This window comes from Taudactylus pleione, unplaced genomic scaffold (genome assembly GCF_031769625.1).
Source record: "Taudactylus pleione unplaced genomic scaffold, aTauple2 ptg000375l, whole genome shotgun sequence".
Lineage (NCBI taxonomy): Eukaryota > Metazoa > Chordata > Amphibia > Anura > Myobatrachidae > Taudactylus > Taudactylus pleione.
The window spans coordinates 67597-89156 of NW_028284776.1; the positions used below are offsets into that span (position 1 = coordinate 67597).

At 45.5% G+C, this 21560-nt stretch overlaps 1 protein-coding gene across 1 annotated transcript; it reads left to right on the plus strand.

Moving 5' to 3' along the window:
* Window positions 1-1742: 1742 nt before the first annotated feature.
* LOC148508147 (serine protease 23-like) lies at window positions 1743-20685 on the plus strand. Its single transcript, XM_088444984.1, has 4 exons — window positions 1743-1825; window positions 2707-2748; window positions 3330-3403; window positions 13868-20685. Exon 4 carries the CDS (start codon window positions 13878-13880, stop codon window positions 14928-14930), a length of 1053 nt encoding a protein of 350 aa, XP_088301110.1. The 5' UTR covers window positions 1743-1825; window positions 2707-2748; window positions 3330-3403; window positions 13868-13877; the 3' UTR covers window positions 14931-20685.
* Window positions 20686-21560: the final 875 nt, after the last annotated feature.

Genomic DNA, 21560 nt, shown 5'->3' on the forward strand with positions numbered 1-21560 from the left:
CTGGTAGTTGTCTGCAATGCTGTAGCAGGGTGTTGGCAAAAGGTGTGTCCAGGTTATAATGAAATCTGGTGGCTGCGTAGCAGGATGTCCAGAAGCTCAGAAGATCCTTTTCAATTGTTTCCAATTTGTAAAGAATTATTTTTAAATGTTGTTATCCTGTGTTCCTCCTGTTTAACTCCTGTCTAACTCTTTAAATTCTGCTGTATATCTAATACCACTTAGAAAAAAAACCACTTTGAAATAAAAAACCTAATCAGCCTGTAACTTACTGAGTATATAGTGAAGCATACATGTGTAGTCACTGATTGCACCCCACCCCCCAATAACGTCACCCACACCAGTCATAAATTCTAATACAAACAGACCCTACACAGGAACCCATGTATCTAGGAGTTAATATATAGTTATATTGCCAGACCTTAAGTTACTCTGGTGTTGCAGATAATATTGACAAAATACCTATAAAATCAGTATATTCAAACAGCAATAGTATTTCTATGTCAGATGACTGATGCCAATAGATTACCTATAAAATCAGCATATTCAAACAGCAATGGTATTCCTATGTCAGATGACTGGTGCCAATAGATTACCTGCAAGGTTAGAAGGGAAAATCAGTCATATCATATGATATCATAGATATGTAGATGTCATATCTACGAACAGCAGACAGCAATAAAAAGGGGTGATGGCAGGGCAACTCACTGTATCTGCATCTTGTAGGGCAAGTAGTGGTAAGTCACAGGGAGGGCAAGGTGGGTCAGCACTTGATGAGCTTGTACACAACACAAAAGTGAGCATATAATAACAGAGTCACTGAATGGGTCTTAGAGAAAGAAGACAGAGAGCACAGGTAGCATGGATACTTCTAAGGGGAGAAGACCAGAAAAGAGCGCCCTGCCAGTGTGAGCTTACATACTAAGGTTCCCATTTATTAATGATCGCATTTGCAATGCAATCTGGGCATGATATTACCGCCCATTATCGCATTGCAAGATGTGATCATAGCGCCAGAATGTTTCGTCCGGCATCCACAGGAACAGGGGTTCTGAAAGGAGCCTATCCCTGCGATGTGCTCGGAGTGTTGCCAGGGCTACTGCTGCCAGGCAGGCCCGCTGACTGCACACGAGCGGGCACCATTGCTGGAGACGGTCCCGGGGGAACCCTCTCCCTGCTAATTATATGAAGTGTAGCCCATAGGCTACGACAGGCTAACGTCATCTTCAGAGGGCATTAGCTGCGGGGGCCAATCTCCGGAATGAGTTACATTCCGGCAGTTGGTAAGTCTGGCAGCATCACATCCCCCATAGAAACCTATTGGGGCTGCGGCTGCCGGTTGGAATGGAGGTTATACTAAATATTTGTGGCTACCCCCCCACTCCCCCCCAAATGGGTGTTTTCGTGGAGTAAGATGCAAATATTTAATGATAAATGGGCCCCTCAGGGTAATAATTTCTAATCAACTGTGACTTCTGGCTTTAGCAATTGTACAGAGTTGCCAAGTTAAAACCTATTTAAGCTTTTAGTATATACAATAATCACAGTCATTCTCTCTCAAAGCCAGACACACAAATTCTCATCCAACAGGTGACTTCGGCATCTTCTCCCTTTACCCTTTTGCATTTTGTGCTGCATTCCTATCATGCAGGAGCTCGCCCATACTCCACTTACCTCCCCCCTCCCCCCTATTCGCATAGGCTGCTGGAAGGTGTGTGAGGGGTGGGAGCTAGGTGACAGAAGGCAGAACACATATTCTTGGAGAGAATGTGGGACAAGGCTGTCATTAAATGGGAATTTCACTCTTGAAAGTGACTGGCAGTACTAGGTAAGCTGTATGTTCAGGTTTGTGTCGTGTACTTGGATGGAGAGTGAAACAAACAGCTGTAATCAACAGCACTTAGAGGCTGAGAGTGGAAGTGACGCCTTTACTATGTAGCTCCAACTAATAACTTAGTCTGGCTGAGTCAGATGCTTTTTTTAAAAGTCTGCATACCAAAATATAATGCATACGCTATTAGTGCCATATCTGATCTCCAATCGCAGGGGGTACAGGCACAGTGATCTAGAAAGGAAAAGAGGATAAAATTAGATATGTGTAACATGTGAAGACAATTTTGATTATATTGGGATTTGTCAGTACTGTGTAAAGTAACAGAATGGCATGCACTATAGATCTGGTGGGCTTGTTAGTTCTTATAACCTAGAGGGTTTGCAGAATCAGATAATATAATTCACTTGGTCTACAAATTGGAAATTTAAGACTGGAAGCAGATTTGGTTTTAGACGTAGGCGCAATACATTTACTGACTTATCTCTGATTATTTCCTTCACACAGTCACCAGCCTACGTAAAATAATATCATATATTCAGGACTGCAATAAGTTATTCCAACAATTTTATGTCTCCATGTCACTAACACAGGCTAATTTGCTTAGGACAACAAAACAGAGTATATTTGTCATGTCAATGCAGGACTGTTAACCATATCAACAGAGCAATTGAATAAAGGAAGCAGTAAATCAGATTAGCAGCCACTAGAACAAACTTTTGCTCTTTTCTCCTGTCCAGCATGGGATAGTTGTACAAAGGCTTTATACTCTATATTCTGTGTATGTCCTGCTGGGAGCTGGGTGGAGTGATGCAAACAAGAGCAGCTTTGTGAGCTGACAATTACTTATTAGCTCACCAATGTGTTGTTTTCTACAGAGGGAATGTCTGCGCGGCTTCACTTTCAGAACTCTTTTAGAGGTGAGTACAATTATTGTTTTGGACGACCGCTGTACTGTGAGATAGACTTAGACACCCCAACGCAAACCCCTAATATTTCTTAGGCTGTATTGTATAACCCTGTTTTAAAGACAGAAGTGCTGACTATCACATTTGGTAGACTGCTGTGATAACAACAAAGCCAGTAAATTATTCTTGCTGTAGCCTTTTATTTTTACACTAATTTCCATCTTATATATAACTGCTTACAAATATTAACCTAACCCATAGAATTTACTGAATCTTACCTACAAAATCTGCTATTTTAATATCAGGATGAAAGAAAACCTATCCATAACATTAATATGCTGGTTGCTATTTCTAATAGCGAACAGCCCATTTAGTGTCTCACATTATGTGTTTGAGCAATTATGCTTATGGTTGCATTAACTAGCAGCTGCCGTCGTTGGCTTCTAAAATGTCATACTGTATTTCATATATTCACTGGTGATCCCACAGTACAAGAGGCCCTGTAGTATAAGGCCCTGAACTCCACTCTTACTCCAATAACTCCTGGAATTGCATACAGAATAACATATTGCCTATTACATATTTTATGACAGAGAAATTGTGATTTGCTCGCTCACATCCTGAGGATGAAGGACGAAAGAGACTGATGCTGCAGCCTGTCATATAGGTAAGAGCAATTTTCTAGTCTGGAAAATAAATGAGTTTGTCTTGCCTAAAAAAAGGAACATACTGTATGATGAAGTGATACGCAGCATTTCATTCAGCTCCTATTGCTTGCACACATTTAAATGGAGCTGCAGGATAAGGAGCCAGGCACCAGGCATGGTGGCCAGCAAAAGAGCTGTAACTAGAGTTTTTGGTGCCCTGTGCCAGACTCAATGTCAGTGAGGAGGGGACAGCATGGCGATGGTGCTCTGCCTAGAAGTGCAGCTACTGCAGAAAAGCCAGATTTCCCAAGTGTTCACGCCAGAGCCGTTACTAGGCTTTTTGGTGCTCTGTGCCAGAGAGCATTGGCGCACCCCTCCCCCCCATTTTTTAAATAGGGACATAAGAGAGTGCACCTGAAAAAGGGCCATGGCCTCATGGAGAAGGGCCAGGGAAGAGATAGGAGAGGCCAGGAGATGCAGGGGATAAAAGAAGAGGAAGCTACAAGTGAGATTGATAATAAACAGGAAAATTGACAGGGCCAAACAGCGCCCCCTGCCCTGCGGTGCCCTGTGCCATGACACAGGTCGCAGTACCCTAGTTAGGGCCCTGGCCAGCAATAATTCTTTTTGCAAACTTCTTCATTATTTTGTAACTTAATGGCAATTTTAAAGGCAAACAAGTGGCAGGATGCAAGATTATCGTACTGCCTACGCAGAATATAAATGAAACTTAATGTACCCGATGTTTGTAATTGTAATATGTAAGATACAGTATACCTCTACTCATACAAATGCATCTGCCACTCATTGCCACATGTGTGAAATTCATTGAAGGATTTATTATTGTTTTTTTTCTTTATTTTTAAGGCGCTACAGTGTTCTACAGCACAGAACAATGGGGACATAGGGCATACATAAAACAGGGACATGCAAGGCATACTTGTCAGTAGTAGGGTTATAACCTATTTATTATTATTCTTCTTATTATTAAATTTTATTTATAGGGCGCCACAAGTAGTCCGCAGCGCCATACATACAGTGCAGGGTACACAGAACCAGGGGCGCCGAGAGGGGGGGGAGCGGGTACAGATTACCCTGAGGGGCCTGGCGGGGGCCCGGGTCCGGCGCCGCCCCCCCCTCACAGCAGCCCAGCACACAGCGTGTGCTGAGCTGCATTTGGAGACTGTGCCTATGCCTGTGCGGGGAGCGATCACACTGATCGCGCCCCCCCTGGCTTTGCGCTGGGCTGAGGGGGCTCAGAGCGCCTCCCCTCCTCAGCGCTCAGCGCCGCTTCGCGGCGCTGCAAATCTTTTTTTTTTTTTCCTCTCGGCAAGGGGGCATGGCCACGCCTCCCCTATTAGGCCACGCCCCCTATTACCGGGGCCTGCACAGAACATTACATGACAATACAGTAACCAAATTATAAACAGAGCACAAGTAACAATTAGCAACACAATTCTCCATACACAGTACAGCTGGGAAGGTGAAGGCTGTCATAGAAGTGCTAGAGAAGAAGGCTGTGAGACAGTGGGGAGGAGGACCCTGCTCCTAGGAGCTTACAATCTAGGGGAGAGGGGAGAGTGGGGGATTTACTTTCAGATTCCTAGACAGGAGTTAAGGTCAGGGCGCGTGGCCAAATCCACAGTACGGCTACAACCATTTTATTTGTCAGAGCCCCCTCATGCACCTTATATGCCATCAGACGATTCGTATACCATCAACTCCTCCTTTATGTGTCATATGCCCCGTTATATGCAATCAGATCCTTCCACATGCCCCTTTATATGCCATGTACAACACATGACTCTTTATAGACCATCAGTAGAGTCACACTGGCCTACATGTGTACAGGGGAAATACACAGTGGGCCCCAAGGCCTTAGGGCCCACCCCCTCCTCTATGGGTCAGGTTCAAGACTTTGCATTAAAATTATTTATTGTTACTCTATTACAGGCTCAGTTATCTGGTGAAACAGGACCACTGTTGAACATGGGTGTTTGGTTTACTTCTATAGAAACTACACAAAGATTTGCTCTCATGCTAATCAAAGTTGGTGGTCACAACACAACCCAGTCCCCTTCTCTTGTTGACAGTGGGCTTTAACATAATGAATACAGTTCATGCCAGTTATAGGAATGGCATTGTAGCTCTGCATTCATTAACTTACCTCCAATTAAGTCATCCCAGTGGTAAAAGCTATAGTTGGATATTTTTTACAATGGTATGTATTTCACCTTTACTAGACCTAGTGCAGTTAGTATTGAGTTTTATACTCTGGCTGGTCATTACCTGAGTCCCCTACAGTGCATTCACTTGGCTTAAATTGGCAGAGATGGGTTAATGCTCTTTGCTTCTGCAATTGATTATTTCTCTTTATGCCATGTGAAACGAGCAATCAGTTCTGTAGTTTTAAATTGCTCTAAAACAGGAGTTGAGACATGAAACAACCACAGGACAGGTTTTACTGGAACTCTTTATTTATTGTTATAAAATGTTGACATTACAGTCTCTCTGCTACCGCTAAAGCTAATTCCATCCCAGGTTACAGCTCAGCAGCACTCAACAGAGGAGGTGGGAAGAACCAGAGAAGGCAAGACAGAGCAGAGAGGGCTGGTCAACATTGTGATTTCTAGGCACTGCCTGCCCAGGATTGCTAACGATTCAGACAGATGTACTGATTTACGGACTATCCGGAGCAACCCTGTATGGGTGGCAACCCTAGTCAGTAGTATAGGCGGAAGTAGAGTAGGCACTAATAGATGAGTTTTCAGTGAGTGCATGAATACTGAAGGCAGTGAGAGGGTCTAATTGGGCATGGAATGGAACTCCACAACCAGAAAGCAGGAGATGTCTTTCATACCCTCCTCCTATTTGCTCACTTGTCATCCGTTGCCCTCCCTCCACCCTGAGTCAGCCACCATGCCTCCTCGCCCCTGCCCCATATCAACCATCTCCACCCCTACTCCCCTTAGATATAGCCCACCCCCCCTCACCCACAACCCAGCCAATCTTATCCACATATCCCCCGTCCCCTCCCTCCCATTTTCCTGTGCCCTCTGGAATACCATATCTGTCTGCAATAAACTGCCCGCTATCCACAATCTCTTTATTTCCCACTCTTTAAATCTTCTCGCCATCACTGAAACCTGGCTCTCCTCCTCTGACACCGCCTCCTCTGCTGCGCTCTCCTATGGGGGCCTCTCCTTCATCCACTCTGTCAGACCTTACAACCGCCAAGGCAGCAGAGTGGGCATCCTATTATCCACCAACTGCACCTTTCACAGTATCCCACCTGAGCCTTCCCTTTCTTTCTCCACCTTTGAGGTCCACTCTATCCGTCTCTTCTACCCTATTCATCTCCGTGTTGCTGTCATCTACCGTCCTCCAGGCTCCCCCACCCAATTCCTTGACAACTTTGCTGCCTGGCTTCCCCACTTCCTCTCTGCTGACCTCCCCTCTATTATCCTTGGTGACTTTAACATCCCTATTCACATCACAAATCCTGCATCCACCAATCCTCTTGCCCTCGCCTCCTCCTTTTGGACTTTCTCTATGGACCTCCACTGCTACCCACTGTCTCGCCCACTCCCTTGACCTTGTTTTCACACATCTGCGTGCTCTCTCTGACTTCTCCAACTCTCCCTTCCCCCTCTCTGACCACCATTTACTCTCCTTCACTCTCTCAACTCCTCCACTCCTCCCCTCACCCAAAGCCACAATCACAAGATGCAATCTTGAGACTCTTGACCCTGCTGTCCTGGCTTCCTCACTTCTCCTCTCCCCTCTATCAACCATGGCCTGCCCTAACCAGGCGGCCTCCTTCTACAACATCACCCTCACTTCTACACTTGAGTCCGTTGCCACCACCTCCTCTGTCCCCTTCCGTCAGTCCAAACCCCAACCCTGGCACTCCAAACTTTGTCCTCTCTTCCTACAGCTCGACCCTCTCCCTCGCCAAGCAATCCTTCTTCCAGTCGCTCATCTCCTCTCAAACATCCAATCCCCGCCGCCTCTTTGATAATTCAACACTCTCCTTTGCCCCTCCCCTCCACCCCTCCCATCCTCCCTCACTGCATTTGACTTTGCCTCCTTCTCTTCCAAAATTGAGGCAATTCGTCACAGTATATCCTCCAATCTCCCTGCTGCAACCCCACCATCCGCACCTCCCGGCCACCCCACCTTATGCTCCTTCGGCCCCACCATGGGTGACGAGGTCCACTCCCTCATCTTGTCCTCTCCCCCCTCCACCTGCCCCCTTGACCCCCCCTTCTCGCCTTCTATGCTCCCTCTCCTCCACAGCCTGCTCCCACCTTGCTCACCGTTTCAACTTATCTCTCTCCACTGGCATCTTTCCCTCATCATTCAGACATGCTCTTGTCACACCTATTCTTAAAAAACCCAACCTCGACCCGTCCTCACCTGCCAATTACCACCCCATTTCTCTTCTCCCTTTTGCCTCCAAACTACTTGAGCGGCTTGTCTACAGCCGCCTCACCAGCTATCTCTCTGACTACTCCATCCTTGATCCTCTCCAATCTGACTTTCGCTCACTTCACTCCACTGAAGCTGCCCTGGCCAAAGTCACCAATCACCTGCTTTCAGCCAAATCCAGGGGTCACTTCTCTCTGCTCATCCTCCTGGACCTCTCTGCAGCCTTCAACACCATGGATCATACTCTCCTCCTCCACACCCTTCAGACCTTTGGCATCTCTAACACCATCCTTGCCTGGTTCACTTCTTTCCTCACCGACCGCTCCTTTTCTATGTCTGCCTCTGGCTCCACCTTCCACCCTTCCCGTTGGTATCCTGCAGGGTTCTGTCCTGGGCCCTCTGCTCTTCTCCCTGTACACTTCTAAACTAGGATAACTCATCAGCTCCTTCGGCCTCCAATACCACCTCTATAACGATGACACGCAGCTATGCCTCTCCTCTCCTGAACTCTCCCCTTCTGTCCTCTCTCAGGTATCCAGCTGCCTCTCCGCCATCTCTTCCTGGATGTCTGAGCACTCTCTAAAGCTCAACATGGACAAAACCGAACTCATCATCTTTCCCCCTAATAAAGTCTCCACTCCAACCAATTTCGCTATCACTGTTGACAACACCATCATCGCCCCTGTCCACCAACTTTGCTGCTTGAGTGTCACCCTTGACTCCACCCTCTCCTTCACCCCCCACATTCAATTTCTGGCTCAATTCTGTCGGTTCCAGCTATGCAACATCGCTCGCATTAGGCCTTTCCTCTCCCAGAATGCTACCAAACTGATTATTCATTCACTAATCATTTCTCGGCTCAACTACTGCAACCTTCTCCTCACTGGCCTCCCATGTTGCCATCTTGCTCCCCTCCAGTCTGTGCTCAATGCTGCAGCTAGACTTATCTTCCTCTCCCGCCATTCCACTTCTCCTGCTCCCTTCTGCCAAAACCTGCACTGGCTCCCATTCCCCTATAGAATCCTCTTCAAACTCCTCACCTTCACATACAAGGCCCTCTCTAACTCTACTGCTCCCTACATCTCCAACCTCATCTCCTTACAAATTCCCTCCCGCTTACTCCGGTATGCCAATGACTGTTACCTCTCCTCCACCCTGGTCACTTCATCCCATGCTCGTATCCAAGATTTTGCTCGTGCAGACCCCTTTCACTGGAATGAGCTCCCTCGCTCAATCAGGCTCTCCCCGACCTTGCAGAGCTTCAAATGTTCAATGAAAACCCACCTGTTCATCAAAGCATACCCTTCCACCACATAACCGTGTCACCTAGTCTCTATCCCTCCTGCCTCAGCCATCTCTACCTTGCCTACTTCCTGCACTCAGGTCCCCCTCTCCACACTCATCCCTTATGTCATCTGTCTGTCTTCCCTAGATTGTAAGCTCCTAGGAGCAGGGTCCTCTTCCTCACTGTCTCACAGCCCTCTTCTCTAGCACTTCTAGAACAGCCTTCACCTTCCCAGCTGTATTGTGTATGGAGAATTGTGTTGCTAATTGTTACTTATGCTCTGTTTATAAATTGGTTACTGTATTGTAATGTAATGTTCTGTGTACCCTCTACTGTATGTACGGCGCTGCGGACCACTTGTGGCGTCCTATAAATAAAATGTATTAATAATAATAATGTAGGATTGAGCATTACTAAAACGATATAAAAAGTAATCTATAGGAATTGACATACTGTAGTACCCAAAATGATTTTTAAACAAATCAGCATAAAGCACTGCTAAGTATTCATATTGATGTACAGCTAAGGCATATACTTCAGCCCAGGTGTGGACTGGCCCACAGGGGTACAGGGGAAATGCCCGGTGGGCCCCACTGCCTGTCGGCCCACCCTCTTCTAGGTTTCAGGTACCAGACCTCAAATTATAGATTGTCACTCAATGTTCAATTACTTAGAGGAGAATAACCACTGATCAACATGGGGGCTTGGTTCCCTTCTATAGAAACTACCTCTCTGATGGATGGCCATAACCCTTAAGCATGGGCCCCTACCAGTAAATTTTCCCAGTGGGTCCTTCATGCCCCTGTCCGACACTGCTTCAGCCTAAGCACTAACATAGCGGCAATGTAATGATAGCATTCATTTAGAAGTGTACACATTCAAACACAAACAAAAACAACATTTGAAGATGTTTTCCACCTGCTCTGTTTCTTGAAAGTCTTGTAAATAGTCAGGCTCCTGCTAAATACAGTGAATGGTGTAGTTAATTTGCACAATATCTAAAGAGCCCACTAAAAGACTTAAAGGAACACCTGATTATGGGGGCTTTTTATTCAAATTTAGATAAATGCCCTGAATCTGAATTCCCTTTTCACAAGTTTTGGGAAGGAGATACGGGGCTATTTATCATTGCCCTCATGAAGGGGCAGATGCTCTGACAAGCCTCTGTCCAGGCGAATCTTAACAGCTACACTTCTACCACTAATGGCAGCGGTGAAAGTTTACACTGCTGTTACTGCACACGCACAACCTAATGTCATGCATGTGCACTGTGAGAGCTGGCGGAGGCAGAAGAATCCATATGGATCCCTCTTCACACTCCAGTAACTCTCTCAGTAGGAAAGAGCAAGGCCGTAACTCAGTGGCGTAACTATGGTATTTGGAGCCCAGGGCAAGATGAAAAATGGAGCTCCCCCTATGCGGTGAAGAGTGGGCGTGGTCACACGCCACAATGGGCATGGCCACTGAAGAGTGGGGCGTGTCAACATGACCCCCCCTTCTCGCCACTCTGGAAACATTCCTTTCCATTCCATATGCACCTTAATGCCCCTAATAGTAGTGCCCCTCTTGCAATGCCCACTGTATTAGTGCCCCTTATACAGTGCCCCCAGTAGTGCCCTTTATGCAGTGCCCCCAATAGTGCACCCTTATACTGTGCCCCCTATGCAGTCCCCCCCAATGCAGTGCCCCAGTAATGGTCCCCCTTATGCAGGCCCCCAGTAGTGCCCCTTATACAGTACCCACAGTATGCAGTGCCCCCAGTAGTGGTCCCTCTTATGCAGGCCACCAATAGTGCCCCTTATACAGTGCCCCCAGTAGTGGTCCCCCTTATACAGGCCCCCACTACTGCCCCTTATACAGTACCCCCAGTATGCAATGCCCCCAGTAGTGGTCCCTCTTATGCAGGCCCCCAGTAGTGCCCCTTATACAGTGCCCCCAGTAGTGGTCCTCCCTATTCCGTGCCCCCAGTAGTGATACAAAGCCCCCTATACAATGCCCCCGGCCAGTAGTACCCCTTACATAACACACACACACAGACATATATATACATACATACACAAAACGTACCTGAATCCCGCTCCTGCCACTGTTCGCTCCCACGTCCTCCCATTCGGTCCCATTCGGTACTATGGGAGAGACGTCATGACATCTCTCCCATCACCCACTGCAGGAGCCAAAAGGCGGAGCTCATGTGTGAGCTCATGCCTGGCTCCGGCAGTGGGCGCAGCAGCCAATGAGAATTTGTCTGACTCTCATTGGCTGCTGAAACACACACACCACGGCAGGGTAGTACAAGTGTACTACCCAGCACCGGCGGAAATATGTGTGTTACTGTGTAGTGAGTGCGGTCCGCACTACACTGACTTTACTGGTGGACCTGGACCGTGGGGGGGGGGCCCCGCGCCACTGGTCCCATGGCGCCCAGGGCACGAGCCCTGGCCAACCTGCCCTAGTCACGCCACTGCCGTAACTAGTGGTGTGCGAGCAGTTCGGCCACACAGAGTGCAGCACTCTGTGGGTGGCACCCACGGTTCCTGTATCTGGCTAGCAGGGTACCTGGAGTGGCACCCTGCAGCCAGAATCTCTGCAGCAGTGCCGCCTGGAGCATCCTTAGGATGCTTCAGACGGTCACAACGCTGCTCCTACAGTCCCCCGGAGTATCCTCAGGAAGCTCCGGGCACTGCTGTAATTATCGGTGTTTGTAACCATGTCCCCTCCATGTGATGTAATATAGAGGGAGCGCCACCTGCACGGGCGCCGCAAACCTTAGTTATGGCTCTAGGAAAGAGCATTCTAACGCCACCTTCACATGGTGTGATGTGTCATAACTAGGGGTGTGCGAGTTGTTTCATCGTCAGGAGCGCAGGGCCTGAGGGCTTCAATATTACTGCCCCATGGCACCTGTATTTGGCTTGCAGGGTGCCTGGAACTCTGTAGAGTAGCCCAGAGCACCCTTTGGTGCCATGACCCCTCATCATCGACATGAAGTCATGATCTCACACGTTCAGAGGGCCAGCACAGGGCAGATTAAATACGTTTAGTTTTTAGAGCTTGATAAATAGCATGATTGCAATGTCCAAATACATTGTATAGGGGTGGCGGGGTGCTACAAACCTGACAGTAATACTAGAGATAGCACCTCTGTTGGCCTCATGATAAACATGTAGGATACTGTACTTAGATTAGATATATCAATGCAATCAGTTTCCACATGATTATCAGGCCAGAATACTTTGATAAATTGACCCCTATGTTCTTTCCGTCCAGTCATAGACAATTCATACACAAAATTACATCAAAATATTTATACAAATGGTAACAAATAGAGTTTCCAATAGACATGTTTCACTGCATACAGCAGGCAATGTCAGTGCTGAGTTACTTTTACACAAGAGCTGACAGTCTCAATGGGGGCAATTCAAGTGAACATCATGTAATAACGCCGGGAAGGAGATGCTGGTTAGTGCGCCTTAAGCCGGGTGTTTAGGGGTGCTATCCGGCATTTTCCAACATAAGTGCTGGCTGCGATGTTGTTAGCACTGTGCTAAGCTGAAAAAAAGCATTGTGGCCGATACTTTAGAGAGATTTCTGCTCACACCCTTCTGAGAAGAAATCCTTTGGTCTGGCTAATAGCGCGGTCAACTGAATAGCTCTGGGAACCTCTTCCCAGCGATATTCACATTGCGCTGAATTAATTCACCCCCACTGAACCCTATTCTTAGAGAACATAGCATATCAAGAGATGTAGAATTTTTGCTTTACTTACCAGACTTTAGTTATCCTTTACATTTTTTACAATTCTTACTACATTGCTAAAAATATTACCTAAAAAACAGTATTTATGATAAAAAAGCAACATACAAAACAGTGATAATATTGTTTGCGAGTGAAAATCTCAATCTTAAAACCCTCAAAATATAAAACTAGAGAGCGTGTTGTGTGTACAAATTCCATATATTACAGTATATGTCTAGGTTTTACAATCGTGGTTGCCTAATGAAATTGCCACAATACATTTAGGGGCCTATTAATTTTCATGTGCAATTGTAAAAATTACACTAGTATGGGGACAGAATTCATCAAGCTCTGAAAATACTATATTTTTGGAGCTTGTGGACCACATCCCATTCCATCCCTATGGGAAGAAGGTCCGGGTTGCAAAGAGGGATTCTTTCAGATCACTCCGCCCCTGTCTGGCTACTTCCGCCGGACGTTGGGGCTCTTGTGCGCATGCGTGACCAGTAGGTCGCGCATGCACAGTCCCGTCACTGCTCCGAAAAGGAGCAGTGTAGCCGATCATAGGGACAGCTGATTTCAATCAGCTGTCCCCGCGCCAGAGCAATGATGAATTGCTCCAGATTCCACGGCGAGTTAGAATGTTAATTATCGGGGTCCGTTCGGACCCCGATAATTAACATCATGAATAGGCCGCTTAACACCAGACAATTGGTCATCAGTATTGCTTACATTCTAGGGTGAAACTGGGGTTGGTGTCATGATTAAAACATGATTTTTACTGCCAGATAGCCGCATGGTTGGATGTTTTAATAAATAAAATATATAAATTTTACGTAATAAGCACAGCTATTTTATTTAATTCCCCTCTTCTGTATTTAGAGCCAAGGAATGTGGAATATATCACATCCTGTAGTTTGTGCCTGGTGATACTGACAATAGGAACTTATTAGTCATTTTCCAATGTCTTATCTGTTATATAGATGTACATTACATTGCTTAATTAATTTGTCTGTTATGAATTTTTCTGCAGTGAACTTAATATGATGATCGTTGGTCACTCATCCCTTTTATTTCTGTGCTTGGCTGTTCTCTCCATCGTTGCATCTAATCTCCCAGGTCTGGAGCTAATGACCGAACAAACCTTGCCTTTAGCTCCATCTCATTTCACTGCCATTGGTACTCCGGAGCTCAATACAGTGTGCACAGAGGGATGTGTCCTCCATGAATCCCAGGCAGAAGCATTTCCTGTCAGCCATCAACTTGATTACGAGACAACATATTCCAATGGCAGCCGAACACTGACCACAGTGACAGTAATATTATCTCAAGATAGTATCAGAAGGTCAGAGGACAGGATTGTGCAATCTATACGGCCTCGGAGACAAATATATGGACCAGACATCCGCTTCTCCATTCGCAGTAACCGCTTTCTAAAAGATTTCCCTTTTGCTGCTGCTGTCCGTGTGTCCACAGGTTGTACAGGTGTGCTGGTAACTGAACGTCATGTCCTAACAGCGGCTCACTGTATACATGATGGTCATGACTATGTTCAAGGAGCTCGTAAGTTACGTGTTGGTTTTCTACGACTAGGAGCCCGGCGTTCTTTACGTTGGGTACATGTTAAAAGTACAAGGGTGCCACGAGGATGGATTGGCGCCCCAACAGAACTAAGTATGGATTATGATTATGCTTTGCTGGAGCTTCGACGTGCACAATCACAGCCTCACATGCATCTGGCAGCATCCCCACCTCTGGCAAATCTGGCTGGCAGACGTGTTCACTTCTCAGGCTTTGACAGTGACCGACCTGGGGAGTTGGTTTACAGATCATGCAGAGTGCAACAACAGACTACACATCTGCTCTATCAGCACTGTGATGCACGCCCTGGTGCTAGCGGCTCAGGGGTTTATGGGAGATTGCGGCATGGTGGCCGCTGGGAAAGGAAAGTGATTGGGATATTCTCAGGACACCAGTGGGTAGAAGTGTCTGGAGAGCCAAAAGAGTATAATGTTGCAGTCAGATTTACCCCCCCAAAATATGCCCAGATCTGCTATTGGATACGGGGAGCCAATGCAAGTTGCCATAATGAATAAATTAGTCCATGATACTGTATGACAGCCTCCAATATAACATTTACATACATATGTAATAGAGACATTTTTGACATAGATAAAGTGCCTCTTGGAATGTGCATTTCTTGCAGAACTTATAGAAGTAGCCAGCTGTAAACTGACAAAGGCTAATACATATAGAGCCCAGTAGGGTGCCTGGAACGTTTGTAAGAGAGATGCTATTTCCAGTCAAAATATCAGTTAAGAATAATTATATCTATGGTGGCAGCTGTTTACCTTGCTGTTGGCATCTCTGCACTTAACTCAAACTGTTCTTTCAGCATGAGCCATTTAGCCCAGTATATAATACTCTACTCACAAATTACAACTTTTCTTTCTATTACAGTCCCCTGGGCTGAATTTGTTATCTTATGTTTAAAAACACCCACCGTTCTCATTACTAGAGCCAAGGTAACTGAATAGTCACATAAATTGGAAGGTTTGGACCGGGACCTATTCTACATGGTGGAGGGATAAAATTGGAGGGTTTAAAAACTACCTGTCAGTGTGACAATTAACTGAAATAAAAATAATAATGAAAAGAACATGCTTAAAAATGTGGCGCCTTAGTTAACATTTATCATGCTATTTTATAAAGGAATAATAGGGAAAACTACATGAAAAATAGTCTCAGGAATCATGATTCTGGCAAAATCATATTTAAGGTCTGACAGAATCATATTTAAGCTTATCTACTATATAAAACTCTGCTAAATGTCATCTACTGCATACACAGGGAGAGGGAGGAGGTCCGCTGGGGTCACACAGCTCCCACTGGCACCAGAGACATAATGCTGGGCTAATGCAGAGTGGCACAGAAGTCCATATTGTGGACAGACCTTCCGATTTTTTTACAATATATGCAATTTTGAGCAGCTAAGCTACGACTCAAGCTAGGTACACACTAGATGATATATTGGACGAATTGTTATTTTGGGCCGGATCGGAACGACATATCATCCCCATCGTTCAATGTGCACTCACTATTGCACGCTCCCACGCTTCATTCATTACATCTTCAGATCTGCCTGCAGTGCCGGCCAATCCGAAGTTCTGACGGCGACACCATGGTTACCGGATGTGGTAGGGCAAAGACATTTTGGGGCAGTCATACAGCAGATTGTGCAGTGTGCGCGGACAGCCGATATGTCGTCCAGTCGCATCTGCTGTCGCTGGTACATTGTCTATTGTGTATGAGGCTTCAGAGTCATTCACATTACAGCCATATCTCGACTTGTGGCTAAGTATGTGTAACTGGTAGTCAACTGGGCATTCGCCCGTAGGCTAAATGTTTTGAGGGCATGTGGTTGGTATATAAGTAGAATTGTTGGCTGTTCAGAAGTGAGGTTTTGCAGAGATCCTTCTAATTTGCTTTAAGTATAGGGCTGGTATGAATGACAGTGATGACAGCTACTTTCACAAATCAATGGATAAGGGCGGTGTAACCCAATTGATGCAGTCACCTTTCAATGCAGGCGAAGATCTACATTTATTTTGGAGCATACAATCTGGTCACATCTGCGTCCACTTGTGTGCTACTCTCAGTTTGCCCCAATGTTCGAACACCAGTAGATAACAAGTATAAGGTTCATTTACTAAAATGCAATAACACTAATGTTACACTTGGTGGACTAATACTTGTATAAATGAAGAAACAGTGTGGGTCCACATTTTTTGTAGTTTGCAAAATAACCTTAGGGTTATATTTACTAAAGTGCAGATTTTTAGAAGTGAAGATGTTGCCCATAGCAACCAATCAGATTCTACTGCACGTAACGTTTATCTAGCACCTTCTAGAAGATAATAGCTAGAATCTGATTGGTTGCTATGGGCAACATCTCCACTTCTGAAAACCCACACTTTAATAAACATACCCCTTATTGTCTAATATAAGTGCATTTTACGGTTAAGGATCGTTACTTTTTAAAAATGGACCCAATATGTAGCCACTTTGGAATCCTTAAACTGTAAAATATAATAATTAACTTTTGTAATTATTATTTCCATCTTATCACCAAAGCTGTCAGAAATCATCTTTTTTTTAAAGCTACTAAATACAACTGACAGGACGTAGACTGCCAGCACAGTATAGGAATGAGATAGATAACATAATAAATCTAGTTCATGCTATAATACTGTACTCGTATTACTAAGTACTATCACATCTCTGATTTTACCTGTAGAAATCTGAAAAAATATAAGAATCCCCTACGACATAATTTGTAAAAGACGTTTTGACATGAATCGTGTATATTACACCACATATTGCACAAATTATGGCGGGGGCCTAATCATGTGATCCTTACCCTGTGGCCACAAGTGCTCATATTAAGCAGCCATGTTTACTAAACTAGCATTATGGGAAGAAATACATCTTAAGGGGCTTATCCATTACACGACTTTGTGAACAATCCGGCCAAAACCAGGAGGTTTTGATCGCATTGTTCACAAATTTGGGTAATGGATAGCCGGCAAGGACCAGCGATGCGCGTGCGCGCTGGGTCCTTGCCAACCCCAACTGTCTACTAAACATGCCCGTCAACCTGACGATGCTCGTCAAGTTCGGCATGCTCAGCGATAGGAGGTCGGGTTCCTCACTGAATGACATTCAGTGAACGCATTTCAGTGCGGGCACCGCAACTCGGCGACCTGAAGGTCTGAACGCTAGACGTTCAGACTTTCAGGTCGCCTAATGGATAGGCCCCTTTAGACATACTGTATGTACTGCTTCTATCTGTTCCTAATTTCCATGAACAATTCCATATTTTGAAGGATTATCTCTGTAAATGTTTGCCTATAGAATTATTTCCAGACTGACCAAATGAGCTGTACAGTTTCTAATTGTCCATATTTGAATGCTATTTACACTATCAATTCTTATTCACAAGGCTTTATAAGTTAATTGTTATTGAACTGGAGAATCATTAGTGCAAATAATTACATTACAACCGAGGTTAGTAAGAGTATCTTAATAGGGATTGTGGTACCCTAATACCCGACTAGACAGCACATGTTTGATGTAGTAAAATGCACTTGCTCTGCAGCAATGTCCCTTAAAATAATTTTATGTAATATGTACTTAATTCTAATAAATATATTCTGAAAATGCATGAAGAAAATATTTATGCAACCACTTTGTTGTTTAACAAATACTCATATAAATGGTCATGGCCGATAATAGCTATCGCAGGGACACTCTGGTGTACAGCCATGGCCAAAAGTTTTGAAAATGAGTGTTGGTTTTCACAAAGTCTTCTGCTGTTTTTATGATGGCAATTTGCATATACTCCCGAATGTCATGAAGAGTGATCAGTCCCTCTTTGCCATGATAATTAACTTAATCCCAAAAACAACATTTCCACTACATTTCAGCCCTGCCACAAAAGGACCAGCTGACACCATGTCAGTGATTCTCTCGTTAACACAGGTGAGAGAATTCAGGCCCGCTGAGAGCCGCGGCGGGCCCGGGTAATAGGGGGCGTGACCTAATCGTGGGAGGCGTGGCCACGCCCCCTTCCCGGGAAAAAAGATTAGCAGTGCCGCGCGCTGGGGTGGGGGGCGCCCTGGGCCCCCTCAGCCATGCTCAAAGCCAGGGGGGGCGCGATCAGTGTGATTGCTCCCCCCCACAGGCATAGGAGACTGCTGTGGCTGCTTCTCAGCAGCCACGAGCAGTCTCCACTGCAGCTCAGCACACGCTGTGTGCTGGGCTGCTGTGAGGGAGGGGGGGCGGCGCCAGACCCGGGCCCCTCAGGAAGCCCAGGCCCCGGTAATCTGTACCCGCTCCCCCCCCCCTCTCGGCACCCCTGAGAGCGTTGACGAGACAACATGAAACATGTGCAGTTATCATTGCTTTGCACAAATAGGGCGTCACAGGCAAGGATATTGCTGCTAGTAAGATTGCACCTAAATCAACCATTTATCGGATCATCAAGATCTTCAAGGAGAGAGGTTCAATAGTTATGAAGAATGTCCAGCAAGCGCCAGGACCATCTCCTAAAGTTGATTCAGCTGCGGGATCGGGGCACCACCAGTGCAGAGCTTGCTCAGTAATGGCAGCAGGCAGGTGTGAGTGCATCTGCATGCACAGTGAGGTGAAGACTTTTGGAAGATGGCCTGGTGTCAAGAAGGGCAGCAAAGAAGCCACTTCTGTCCAGGAAAAACATCAGGGACAGACTGATCTTCTGCAAAAGGTACATGGATTGGACTGCTGAGGACTGAGGTACAGTTATTTTCTCTGATGAATCCCTTTTCAGATTGTTTGGAGCATCTGGAAAAGTGCTTGTCTGGAGTAGGAATGGTGAGCGCTGCCATCGGAATACATACGAATTACCGCTGGACACAAGTCCGGCGGTTCAAATCCCGACAGAGGCAGGCCGACACGGCTGAAAATCCTGATCGTCCCCAGGTAAGTATCAACTAATCTAACTCCCTTAACCCTAGCCCTCCTTAGGGGTGCCTAACCCTAACCTTCCCTCCAGTGCCTAACCCTAATCCCCCCTCTAAATACCTAAACCTAATCCCCCCCCTTCCCCGCCGCCTAAACCTAAGTCCCCTGGGGGGGTGCCTAACCCTAAGTCCCCTCCCGGGGGTGCCTAACCCTAACCTTCCCTCCCCCTAGCCTAACCCTAACCTCCCGGGGGGTGCCTAAACCTAACCCTCCCCCCCCCCGTGGCTGTCCGCAGCGGCGCCCGGCATCACTTCGATCGGGATGCCGGGCGCCAGTCTCCTGGCATCGGTAAAATGACAGGCATCTAGAATTAGATGCCTGTCATTTAACCCTCGCTGGGATAAAGCAGTCAGGAAGCCGGCTGTTGAGCTTACGTCCGCCGGCTTCCCGATTGCATACCCTGCTTGTCAGCCAAGGGAGTGGGCTTACTCACAATTTTGTCTAAGAACACAGCCATGAATAAAGAATGGTACCAAAACATCCCCCAAGAGCAACTTCTCCCAACCATCCAAGAACATTTTGGTGACGAACAATGCCTTTTCCAGCGTGATGGAGCACCTTGCCATAAGGCAAAAGTGACAACTAAGTGGCTTGGGGAACTAAACATCGAAATTTTGGGTCCATGGCCAGGAAACTCCCCAGACCTTAATCCCATTGAGAACTTGTGGTAAATCCTCAAGAGGCGAGTGGACAATCAATAACCCACTAATTCTGACAACCTCCAAGCACTGATTAGGCAAGAATGGGCGGCCATTAGTCAGTACGTGGCCCAGAAGTTGATTGACAGCATGCCACGGCGAATTGCAGAGGTCTTGAAAAAGAAGGGTCAACACTGCAAATATTGACTCTTTGCATAAACTTATTGTAATTGTCAATAAAATGCTTGTAATTTTAGTTCAGTATACCATAGTAACATCTGACAAAAAGGTCTAAAAACACTGGAGCAGCAAACTTTGTGAAAACCAATATTTGTGACATGCTGCAACATGCTCCTTCCTCCGTTTACCCCATCTGTGTCACACCTGTTTGTCTGCCCCTCCCCTTTAGAATGTAAGCTCTTACGAGCAGGGCCTCTACCCTCTTGTGCTTCTCCTTACTTTACTTTCACGTACTTCTTACCCCCCCACCATGGCACCTAACACTTGGTTGCTTCCGCTCTGTTGCATATCTAGGTGTTATGGTCACTTATGTATCAATGTATATTATCCATGTCCTTGTCCTATTTTTTACTGTAAGTCCGTTGTAAAATTATTTGTTTATGTACTTTGTAAGGCGCTGCGGAACACTTGTGGCACCATATAAATAAACGATAATAAAAATAATACAAATGTAATTGAGCCCCAAAGCAGTTAGTAAGATCTATTTGTTGATGAAAACACACTGATACTTTTCAGAAAATGCATGTAGCCATAGGGATCATTGTGCCTTATAATCAATGCAGGGAAATGATACTAATGATCCCATTTGAATGTATATAGCTCTGTTCTTTTGTTTTTTTTGTAACATAACAGCTTCATAATGGGGATAAGGTGCGATCAGGGAGATTGCTAGACTCTTCAGGGAGTCAGGGGGATTGCTACTATTTCTGGGAGTCTCCCTGACAATCAGGGAGAGGTGGCAAGTATAAGCAAATGTGACATTAGAACAAGCATAAATGGCAACTTCTACAGAATAAATATGTGGAACATCAATAACTTTTTATCAAGGTGTATTTCAACAACATGCATACTTAGGGTTATATTTATTAAAGTGCAGGTTTTTAGAAGTGGAGTTGTTGCCCATAGCAACCAATCAGATAATACTTATTATTTATCTAGCACCTACTAGAAGATATTAGCTAGAATCTGACTTATTGCAATGGGCAACAACTCCATTTCTAAAATACCAGCATTTTAGTAAATTAATTTAAAGTACTGTGCAAAAGTTTTAGGCACATGTGGAAAAAATGCTGTAAAGTAAGAATGCTTTAAAAAAATAGAAGTGTTAATAGCTTATTTTTATCAATTAACAAAATACAAAGTGAATGAACAGAAGCGAAATCTAAATCAAATCAATATTTGGTGTGACTACCCTTTGCCTTCAAAACAGCATCAATTCTTTTAGGTACACTTGCACAAACTATGATGTTTAAAGTTATAATACCGACGTGGTTAACATGCTTTACA